Source organism: Barbus barbus, assembly GCF_936440315.1.
Source record: "Barbus barbus genome assembly, chromosome: 22".
NCBI lineage: Eukaryota > Metazoa > Chordata > Actinopteri > Cypriniformes > Cyprinidae > Barbus > Barbus barbus.
Window position 1 is genome coordinate 28745702 of NC_136750.1, and position 12902 is coordinate 28758603.

The window sequence follows — 12902 nt, forward strand, 5'->3', positions numbered from 1 at the left end:
TCAGAAAAATATCAGTTTTCATATGCAGGCATGAGTGCATAGGTTCCTGCAAAAGTCCTGTCCACATCAGTATTAATAACCAAACTCTTGCGGATGCATTTGGCATAGGTATAAAATAAACAATTGTCCTTTAGGTCTCAATATACGTAGCATTTCACACCCTCCTATAGACTGATTAACATATATTTAAATATATAATTCCATATATAGATTTATGAGTGAAAAAGGAGGATAACAAAGCAAAACGAAAGAGAAATCTAAAGCTCTAAGTTAACTCGGTAGTTCTCATCTTCTTAAAATCACAGTAATATTTAGATATTTAAAATGGTTAAGATTAAAACACAGTGCTGATACAGAGATAACGAAAGAAAACGTCAAACGCCACACAGAGGAAGATTGCTATTACTGAGTTAGGAGGGTGTGATTTAGCCTCACAAATTGGAAGGGAGCTTCGAATGGAGCGGTTCTAGGTCGGACTGGTGGCCGTCGGAGGCGCGTGGGAGAGAAAGTGCAGGTGACGTCCCTATAGAACGAGCTTGGCCTCGAGAGCCCAGTGAAGTCTGTACGGGGCCGACCATGTGCCCTGATACCGAGCTACGGGGTTTGGGGGTGAGCGTCGGGGATGAATACGGTGAGAGGCAGTAACCGGGCTCCCGAGGGGAAGACTGACCCGCTGCCTCTACGGGATGGAAGCTGGACAATATGTTCAAATCCTCATAAAAGCGGCCCAGCGGAGAGTCTGTGCCGGAAGAGTGGTGACCCGGGAGCTGGCCGGGGCAGGAGGACTGCGGGAGGAGCAGGGAGGTGTGGGAGCCGGCAGCACTGGAAGGGTCACTGTAGTGGAAAGTTCTTCCTGTGACGGGGCTCTGGATGGTCGGACTTGGGGCTAGAGGGGTGTAGCATGGCGAGGCGTTCGCTGAGCCGTACTGAGCGAGCGAGGCCAGCGCTGAGCTTTCCAAAGGAAGGTAAGTAGATAAAGCGGGCAGGATCTGGGATGACGTGGAAGTCTCGGGGGCTTGGGAACGACTGGAAGCAGGGGATCCGGGTGGGGGAGTGTGGAAAAGGTACAACCCAGTGGAAGTCTTGCCCCCACCGGTAGCGAACTGCTGCAGGGAGCCCGTTTGAGAGGGTTTTGGTGGGGGTTGGCCATGCAGCAATTGACTGGGTGTGTGGCTGAACAAGCCTGTGGAGAGAGGGCTAGTATTCGATGAAGTTGTAGACAAGATCCCAGTTGGAAATGCTGCTTGGAGATGTCCCGATTGCGGAGGAGTGCTGGGAGCGACGGCTTGCTTTTGTCTTGGCTGCGAATGGAGCTGTGCGGTACTAGAAGTCGGTGACGCCGATGAAGAAGAGAGGCTTCCGAATGGGAATGACGAAATTCCGCCTTGCTGGCTGGAAGCGGCGGCTCCTGATGAGTGCTGCGTCCGGAGGGATGAGAGAAACGGCGTATCGACTCCCGGACGAATCTTTGATGGGGATCCGGATGGAGAGTTGCCAGCTGATCCGGGACCTCCTGGTTTAGGTGCAACCGTCTGAAACCTCTTCAGCAGGCTGGGCGGCTCATTTCTCGATCCGAGAACGGACACCGGAGGTCGGAAGAGAGTGGCGGGGAGGTGGGGGTGGTGGGTTAGTGCAATAGCGACCGATGTGGTGGCGGCAGCAGCTTGTAGAGGCGCTTGGATCAGGGGAGCCCAGATGACGGGAGTAGGTGACGGAGGAGCAGGGGGCGATGGACTCTGCATCAGGTTGGCGCAGTGAGCCATGTCTCTATCGTGCTGCACGATCTGCTGGATGATCTCACTTTCCTGGTAGTTAAAAACCCCTGAATTCAAATCATGTTGGACCTTGTGCTGAAGAATAGAGTTCTTCTTCCCTAAGAGATGAAAGACAAAAAATCTGATTTGTATTCTGCAGAAAACATATCTTTTATTAACAACATTAAGAACACGTACTGTTATATTACTATTTTGTGGACATGATAGCATGGTAATACCATGGTTTTGTTGTAACTATATTCTGTTCTATAATTCTTTAGTATATGAATATGCTAATCATTCTGCATCATGGTATACTAGTCTAACAGACAATGGGATTACCATTTTTTTTTAAATGATAGCATGGTAATACCATGGTTTTGTTCTAACAATATATTCTGTTCTATAATTCTTTGGTATATGAATATGGTAGTCATTCAGTAGCACCATGGTATATATAAAGGACCATGGTATTACCTTTTGTGCACATTATAGCATTTTAATACTGTGGTTTTGTTGTTGCACTGTATTCTGTTCTATAATTCTATGGTATGTAAATATGGTAATTCAGTACCATGGTACAGTATATACTGTATCAATGTGTCATGGTACCATTTTTGGACATGATAGCATGGTATTACCATAGTTTTGTTGTAACTATATTATGTTCCATAATTCTATGATATCTGAATATGACACACACACACACACACACACACACGGTGTATGAATGTCTGTACTAAGTCATTTGTTAGTATTTTAGCTGCTTACATTCTTCCTTCAAACTGATCATGGCCTTTTTTTATTAATACCCACTAAAAATTGTATTATTCACCCTCAGGCGACGCCTTGAATACTAAATATCAAACGCAGCACTCTGTTCGATATGTCTACTGTTTCAACAGCGCTTTGATTCATCTCACACACCACATCACCCCTGTTAAACAGTCCTGGAGCCTGGGCTCGCCTTAGGACGGCTCCGAGCGCAATCAGAGACGGAGGGGCTAGGACACAGGCCGAATGGAAATAGCTCAGCGTAGCAGGGGGCAGATCATTTCTACAGGTTGACCTGCCTGCGTTTGACTGCTCCTCACTGCTGAGCCCCAGATAATAAAGAGTACAAAAACAGAGTGCAGACACGACCTCTACCTCACGCCGGACTGATAAGAGACCATGAGCCTGGATGAGCAGAGGGCACTTTGCTATGTTTGGTAATGTCACGCTATCACTTACTACTGTAATCACACTGGGGCCGGTGCAGAGCAGAGCACGACATAGACTTTTGCTCTTCAGGCAATACAATAATAGAAGAAAAAAAAAAACACGCTTTTAAAGAGTATACTTGATTTATTTCAATCTATAGCTGCACTAAAGTTAATTTCTGAATTGTGATTATTTGGGTTAATCTCTAGAAAATATATCTGGGTATATATATATATATATATATATATATATATATATGATTATATATTTATTATTATATGCATAATATAATATATTTATCCTTTATAATAAATTCTTATATATATATATATATATATATATATATATATAAAATCAATTATAATTAATTTATAAATATATTAAATAATAAATTGTAGTTAATTATATATATATATATATATATATATATATATATATATATATATATATATATATATGAGTAATTTATAGAATTATACATATATATTATACACACACACACACACACACACACACAGTATTTTATATGTATAAGTACATATACATAATTACAAATAATTATACATACGTATATATTATATGTATAATAATACGTAATTAAATTACATATAAATTAAATATCATTTATATTTTTATCCTACAGTAAACAAAGCAAGATATTATTTTAGGGCGAGCTCTTTGTCCTACCCAGAATGCCCCCAATGCAGATTGTCTGAAACAATTCTGTAATAATAATTCAATAATTCTTATTTTCTTCATAATAATCTGCTAAACTACAAATTGGATTAGAGTTGAGGCCATTTTCTGATAGGAAGAGGAGTGATTAAGCAGTGCTACACCGCAGGGACACAATCAACCCGTGTGAACCTCAATTCATTTCAATACAGATGCAGATCTATTTAATCTGTAATTAATTACCTGTGTCTGTACGTTATGAATGACTGAGAGCAGCGTGGGTTTAAAACTGCACCAAGCAAGAGGATGCGAGTGTTTGGGAATAAAGAGAACGTACAAATCAGTCCTCATACACAGAGCAGGTTTTGAAGGTGGTTTATGTGGATTTCTCCAGTGTGTCCTCTATAATAAGCCCTCGTGCAATCTCACATTGTGCGAACAGCTCTGCTATCAAATGATTCAGTGTGTTGTTTTTACCGCGGTGAGTGGGCTGAGGGAGCTGGATGTGGATGTTTACAGTGACGGACAAGAGCGTGGCCCTCCTACTGAGGAAAATAAACACTGTGTGCAGCGTAAACAGCAGCGAGACCCTCACGAGCCCAGACTGACTGACTCAATAAGGCAGGAAACCCGAGACACTGACAGAGAAATTGCACTCCATTGTGAGACATTAGACACAAGAGGGAGTGAGAGTTTAGTTAACTTCAGTTTCAACTGGTATACAGTAAGAGATATGCATTATAATGAGACTAAAGCTGTTCCTGATTCAAGAACATGAATATAATACTGATCTCACAGATGCTGTGTTTATACAGCACAGTATACATACTGTATTAATAGTATGGAGTAGTATGCTAAACTTCTCACCGATGCGGTCCAGGCGGTCCAGAGCGACGGTCTCAAACGCTCTCCTCATCATGGGATACTCCTCCAGGACCTCGTTGAAGTTGTCCACAGACAGAGAGTACAGACGGCAGTATGTGTCGGCCCGGACGCTGGCGGTGCGTCTGCCTCGTGTCAGCAGACAAATCTCTGAACGAGAGAAGACATAAACACATCAGTGTGCACTTCTACCACGTACTGGTTCTGAGATCCCTAAGAAGTGGTTAAAATGAAAGAGCTGATAAAATGTAAAAACTGTAACTTGAATGCAATGTAAGTCGCTTTGGATAAAAGCGTCTGCTAAATGCATAAATGTAAATGTAAAATGTACATGTAATAATGCAAATTATAATAAATGGTTATAAATGCATTTAACACCATAAACTGATGAAAATATGATGAAAATGTATGACTTATTATTATTTGAATTTATAAAATGCATTTATGAGCATTTCATACTGGCAGAGTATTAAGATTACTGTTTTTTAGGTTATAAATGCAAATTATAATAAATAATAAATTATTATAAATGTATTTTATATGATAATTTCTTATTATTATTTGCATTTATACTTACAAAAAATTGGATTATAAAAACACTAAGCTTTTCATATTGGCAGAGTTATAAGAATACATTTTTTCTTTAGGATAATAGTGCAAATTATAAGTTAATTATGTTAATAAGTTCATATGATACTTATTATTTGCATTTATAATTATAATGCATTGCATTTATAAAATGCATTAATAAGCATTTATTGGCAGAGCTGTAAGATTATATATTTTTTATCTTATAAATTAAAATTATAATATATAATAAATGAATATAAATGCATTTAATTGTATAATATATTATAATTTTTAATTTATAATTATAATAATTTGCATTTACAAAATGTATTTATAAGCATTTGACACTGGCAGTGTTGTTATTATACATTTTATTCTATAGGTTATAATGCAAATTTGAATAAAAATTATAATTGCATTTATGACTTTTATTTCTTATTACTAGCATTTATAATTATAATAAATTACATTCATAAAATGTATAAACAATCCGGCTGGCAATATCATTTTTTCTTCTCTTTTCTTTAGGTTAATACTGCAAATTATAATAAATATTATTATAAATTATATTATTTGGATTTCTAAAAGGCATCTATAAGCATTTTATGATGGAAAAATTAAAGTATTTCTTCAGATTTTTTTTTTTTAATTCAAGAAGTCAATGTAAAACTTGTGAAGTAGTTAAACCTAAACTGAATTTACTGTATTTAAATGGAATTTAAAATTCATACTATAGCACAACAATGCCATCATTACATGTATCTATCAACATAAATGATTCTCTTAGCTCATCTCACATTGCTCCTACAGACAGACAGACAGACAGACAGACAGACAGACAGACAGACAGACAGACAGACAGACAGACAGACAGACACACACACACACACACACACACACACACACACACACACACACACACACACACACACACACACACACACACACACAGGGTTCCTGCATTAAAGCTGCATGACACAGAAAACTCCATCAAATTCTGCCAGAAATGAAGCTGAGCTTCCACAACTAGCTTCATGTGTGTGCAGAACCTGTGTGTGCAGACCAGAAAACACACGTCCGATCACAATCTCTGTCCAAACACACCCAGAGCTGATCACGCTGACTTTCTATCAAGGAAAAAAACAAACACACGCTCAAAAACAACTATCCTTCCCCCTTTTTTGGATTAAAAGTGTTCTGTAATCCACAGCTAAATGCCACTCAGAGCTTAGAGGACTGGCAGACCTCATATGTCACGGCGGATCAGCAGAATTATGCCCCATTTATTGGGGTGCAGAGCTGGCAAAACCACTGGCTGCTAAACAACCAATACCCACAATCCTCTCTGCTTCTTAAGTGCCAAACATCAATATTAGGGATGGGGGAAGAAATCAATTTACACACGCCGAACAAATCTTTTCAAAAACAAGACAGAAAGTCAATATTAGAATACTAATAATTCTATTTATTAACAATTCATATGGAGAACCACATTACAAAGCATGGAGAACTGTGAACACGTCTCCCTGAATCTGAATCAAATGGTAAGATTCGCAGCACTAATCAATACTTGAGCTGCAGTCAGAGTCAGTATTCTTACTGCATGACGACTATTGACTCGTTTGTATTTGTCTCCTGAGTAATATTTTCCCGTTTGACGTGGCATTGGAATGACATGCCGGCCGGACACACAGAAGTGACAGTAGATTTGTTCCAGAGTGATTTTGTGATCTCACACTGACCCCAGTTTAGCTCATGGCAGCGTTTCCATTAGCGTGATGCGTTCAACAGCTGATCTCTGACTCATCAAAATAAAACAACATCAACGTCCAGCAGGAAATCCGGCTGGAATAATCTGATGGAATGCTGGGATTGTTTACCATGATAAAGAAGAGAGAGCAAGTGTGTGTGTGTGAGGATTATGTTAAAGGGATAGTTCACCCAAAAAGGAGATATTTTGAAGAATGTTGGTAATTAAGAAGTTGCCAGTAACCACTGGCTTCCATAATATGGGGGGAAAAAAACCTATGGAAGTCAATGGCTACTAGCAACTGTTTGGAATTTTCATTTTTGGGTGAACTATCCATGTTTGTTCTTATTAAACACCAAAGTGGACAATCTAAACATCCCAAACACTTCAGAGCCAGGAAGATATGAACATAAATCTCAAAATGGCTGATGAATCATGCAATTACTGCTTATATACCATAATATTTATGTGCAACTCTAAATATAATGATATAATATTTTTGGATATTTAACAACAAAAAGCGTTTATAAATAAAAAAAAACTATTTGTGGATAATCCCGTAATTTAAATAATTATAGTAATAAATAAATAATCATTTATGATTACAAATAATTGTTTATAATGCATTTAATAATAATTCATAATAATTATTTTTTTTAATAATTTCCTATTTTTATTTGTAACTTGATGGACACCAGCATAAATATCAGATTATTCACAATATTATTATGAATTGAAGTCATTGTCAACAAAAATCGACTGGATAAGCCACATTTAAAGCTGCTGTAAAATATTATTGCATTTTATGCATGTTATATATGTTATGTAATATTGCCCAGAATATTCAAAATAACAGAAACTATTCAGAAATGGGCTGCATTAGCCTTTGAACTCGAACTCTAATTCTAATATCCTGTCATTTCTGCTTAATTCCACTGGTTTTAATGGACAGGAACATTAGGACTTAAAAAAGGAACAAATAAGCCAGAATAAATTAGCAAAATGAGTCAGTGAACCTGTACAACACGTTCCCTGTAAAAACACTCAATATGTCAGTGTGTAATGAGAGTCACAGAGCTCGAACCGTGAGAGGATTATAAGCACAGCAGCCTCACACACTGCCATTTGGCAAAACCACAATCCAAACACACACACACACACACACACACACAAATACACAGAATTGATCAATAGCAATAAATAAATAAATAAATAAAAATTTATAATAATAATAATAATGCATGTAAGGTGACCTTGAGTGTCATGTAAGGTGCCCAACCCTGATCTCCAGATAAAAGCATCTTGGAGATGTAAGGCATAAGTGTGTGCTCAGAAAAATGGCATTAAATTATTATTTTTTTTCAAAGTTGGTCTGATATTCATTCTCAATGCCAGGTCAGTGTGATGTGACCTGATGGCCTTTCAACTTAAAAATGTGCACAAGACCTGAATTACAAATCCCAAGTGAAGGTTTGCCTCTTGAATATTAATGATTTACATGAATGGATGGTTAGTAGTACCCAGTAACCAGCAAGGTATGCACAACATTATTAATCTTCATGAACAGAGACTTTACTGTCGTGACATCACTTCCTCCACTTTAAAACTTGTTCTGACACACACACACACACACACACACACACACGCGATTCTGTCTGTCTCAGATCTCAAGATAACACTGATGAGACACCATGTTCATTTTTCTTCCTCCTCCGACAGAAACAGGCAGAGATGACTCAGATATGAGGGATTTTCCAGAAGAAATCCTGCTTCCAGATAAGAAGGAATCAAACGCTCCCGATCATGAAATTTACCTACACACACACACACACATGCTACACACTCCTGCTGCGCTCTGAGATCCTGCTGCAGATTGAAGCTTTTATCCAGAGTCTGACGGCACATGTATTACAGCGATGGTCCACCTGCAGCGTGTGTGTGTCAAAATAAAGCATATCAGAGAGACTGTTTACTCCTCAATAGTGCAGAGGATCACTAGTGCTGCGGCTCATAGTTACAGTCAGTGGTTTAAACATATCTGCAGACCAGAAAAGAGACTTGAAGATGCAGGACTCTTTTGACTTAAGACAACAGCCACTCAGAACTCCCAGAAACCAACTAGCAACCATCCAGAACATCCGAGCAACCAGCCAGAACACCCTAGGAACTACCTACCATCCAAAACACCCTAACAACCAGCCAGAACACCCTAGGAACTACCTACCATCCAAAACACCCTAACAACCAACCCGAACACCCTAGAAACCACCTACCATCTAAAACACCATAACAACCAGCCAGAAACCACCATCCAAAACACCCTAACAACCAACCAGAACACCCTAGAAACCACCAACCACATAAAACACCCTAACAACCACCCAGAACACCCTAGAAACCACCAACCATATAAAACACCCTAACAACCAGCCAGAGCACCCTAGAAACCACCAACCATCCAAAACACCCTAACAACCAGCCAGAACACCCTAGAAACCACCAACCATATAAAACACCCTAACAACCACCCAGAACACCCTAGAAACCACCTACCATCCATAACACCCTACCAACCAGCCAGAACACCCTAGAAACCACCAACCATATAAAACATCCTAACAACCACCCAGAACACCCTAGAAAGAACCTACAATCCAAAACACCCTAACAAAAAGCCAGAAAACCCTAGAAACCATCCAGAACATCCTAACAACCAGCCAGAACACCCTAGAAACCACCAACCATCCAAAACACCCAAACAACTAGCCAGAACACCCTAGAAACCACCAACCATATAAAACACCCTAACAACCACCCAGAACACCCTCGAAACAACCTACCATCCAAAACACCCTAACAAAAAAGCCAGAACACCCTAGGAACCATCCAGAACATCCTAACAACCATACAAACCACCCTAGCAACCACTCAAAACAACCTAAAAACCACCTAGCAATCATTCAGCACACTCTAGATACCACCTAGCCAACCATGCAACCTCATTATGGAGAGCGAGTCACATGACTTGGTATAAACAGCATGTCCATAATTATCATCAGGCTCTGCGTTTGAATCATTGATGGCCAACATAATCACAGGAATCACGAGGGCATTCGTGTGTTCTCATGTGTGCCGTTTAAAGACGAGCTCATGCATGTTTCTTACTCCCTTATTTATGTGATGAACTGTTACAAACCCTAATGAGCTGCCTACATAGACAGCAGTTTAAGCTCTCCATGTGAAGCCTGTAACATAATTATGCTGTCTTCTTAGTCAACTTGTTTTGGCCAAAGCCAGTGTCACATAAGTAATAAATAACAGACAATAAAAAATCCCACATTCCCCCGAAGAGGCGTTACATAAATTAATTTCATGAGCGAATAACTCGGGTTAAAAACTAATTCTCCACGGCTTTCCGTTCCTTTCCCAGCAATGCACAGGTGCCAGGAATGACTTGAAGATTGTCAGGAGCATGTAGCTATGTGAAATGCAGATTAACGGCAGAGATGGATTGCGTGTTATCTTTCCATTATTTCCATCAGAGTTCCCACGGGACAAGGTCAGAGGTCGCAGAGAGTACATGAGCTGTAATTAGCCTTGAGTGGACGGACTGGCTAAATACCTCACTATTTAAACAGAAACCACTCAATGAAATGAAGCAGATGAAAGAGTGTCGAGAGTTGCAGTCCTGACCTTCGACCTCATCTAAGGCTGTATTCACATTGCTTGGACCATATTAGCCACAAATCACCTGAGACGTAGCGTCATGTGACTAATAAATCTGGAACCACAGGAAAATTACATCATGACAACAAAGAAAGCCAGCACACACACAAGCTGTGTCCTAAATGACGCACTGTACACTATGCATTTATGCACTCAACTATGTAGTGTATGAATTAAATAAGGTTATTTTGTCATTCATAATCCGAGTCTGATAGCCCGTCATGCACCGCTATAATTAAAGCTGCAACAGCTGAGTGCATGATGTGCTCAACATTCCACGCTTTGTTTTTTTTGGGTTATTTAAGTGCATCATCCAGGTATTTAAAGTGCACTTTTCTTTTTGGAATTTTCAGTGTGAACACCTTACTCGCACTATTTATACTACAAAACATCATACAAAAGTGCATAAGTACGCGTTTTGGGATGCACCGACAGTCACACTAATGACATCACAGAGAGCAGACATTATTATCTTATCTCAAATTTTGTCTTAATTTTAAATAATCTTAATCTTAATTAATAAAAGTTATATCTGTTAATATTAGTTAATGCGCTGTGAACTAAAACAATGAATAACTGTTTTTATTAAACTTTATTAAAAAAAGATTAATGAATGCTGAAAAAATATATTGCTCATTGTTGGTTCATGTTAGCTAATGAATTAATGTTAATAAATGACACCTTGTAAAATGTCACCTATAAATTATAGATTACAAATATATGAAAAATATGCACCACTTTTTTATTTATTTTATTCGATGAAAAATACAGTAATATTGTGAAATATTATTACAATTTCAATTAATTGTTTTCTTTTGAATATATGGTGAAATGTAATTTATTGCTGTGATCAAAGCTGAATTTTCAGAATTATTACTGCAGTCTGCGTCGGAAAACGGAAAACTTCTTGTTGAGTGAGCCTTGACCCCCAAAGGTGAGGGGAGATCAGAGGACTCATAGGCAACAGTAATGGCATCAACTATCCACCGGCTGAGGGTCTGCTTGGAAGCAGGGTGACCTCTCTTAGGGGGACCATAACAAATAAGCAGTTGGTCCGCCCTTCTCCACAGGGCAGCTCTGTGGACGTATGCGTCCAGTGCTTGCACTGGACACATACAATTAAGCCTCTGCTGGTCTGGCTCCCTGAAGGGAGGAGGACAAAAAGCCTGAAGTATGACAGGCCGTGGTGTAGACGAGGGGACCTTAGGGACATACCCCGCACGAGGGTACAGAAGAGCTTTGGCCAGACCCGGCACAAAGTCGAGATAGGAAGGGGCCACAGAAAGGGCCTGCAGATCCCCAACTCTCTTTAGAGAAGATATTGCTAAGAGAAATACAGTCTTAAACATTAGAAGACGATCTGATATCTCCTCGACAGGCTCAAAGGGAGGCCTACATAGAGCTTCTTGCACCACAGCGAGGTCCCAATGAGGGACACGAGATCGTACCTGAGGCCTGAGCCTCATCACACCGTGGAGGAAACGTGTAACCAGGGGGTCCTTGCCCACTGACTGACCGCCAAGAGGGGCGTGGTAGGCCGCTATAGCCACTACGTAGACCTTCAAGGTGGAGTGGGTTAACCCTGCGGAAAACGGGTCTGCAAGGACTCCAGCACTGTACCAATCGGGCAGTTAACTGGGTCAAGCTGGCGGTCTCCGCACCATGAAGTGAAGAGTCTCCACTTCAGGGTGTACAGTTTCCTCATTGAGGGAGCTCTAGATTGGAGGATGGTCTCAACAACCTCGGTTGAGAGATCAGAGGCTATGAGTTGTGCCCCCTCAGGGGCCACACCCACAGCCGTCGAGGAGAGAAATCAGGTCCGAGAACCATACTTGGCCCGGCCAGAACGGGGCTACTAGCAATAGATGGACCCCGTCCCAGCGCACTCTCTCTAGAACTTCCGGGAGCAGAGCGATTGGGGGAAAGGCGTACAGCCTCGGCCAAGTCTGTACCATAGTCAGAGAGAACCAGAGGGGACAGTGCGATGTCTGACGAGTCGCAAACAGATCCAGCTGAGCCTGGCCAAAAACTCTCCATATCTGCTTCACCACCTCTGGGTGAAGCATCCATTCCCTGGGCCTCGGACCCTGCCTCGACAGGATGTCTGCTCCCATATAAAAGACCACCGCTGTGTTGTCGGTGCGCACCAACACATGGTGATCTCTCAGGTCTGGTAGAAAGTGTTTGAGTGCTCGAAACACGGCCAGCATCTCCATGTAGTTGATGTGCCACGTGAGATGGCGACCACTCCACAGACCGCAGGCAGGGTGGCCACTCATGACAGCTCCCCAACTGGTGAGGGATGCGTCCGTCACTAGCGTTACGCAGCGACAAGGAGCTCC

General features: G+C 40.5%; 1 protein-coding gene across 1 annotated transcript in view; it reads right to left on the reverse strand.

Annotated features, from left to right (window-relative positions):
* Window positions 1-431: 431 nt before the first annotated feature.
* Window positions 432-12902, reverse strand: part of LOC306887999 (potassium/sodium hyperpolarization-activated cyclic nucleotide-gated channel 3-like) — a gene marked incomplete at both ends in the record, with an annotated part of 75353 nt that continues 62882 nt past the window's right edge. The window contains 2 exons of the mRNA XM_079446084.1: window positions 432-1873; window positions 4500-4664. Coding sequence (XP_079302210.1) covers window positions 432-1873; window positions 4500-4664 — 1607 coding nt within the window. The remainder of the gene's footprint in view (window positions 1874-4499; window positions 4665-12902) is intronic.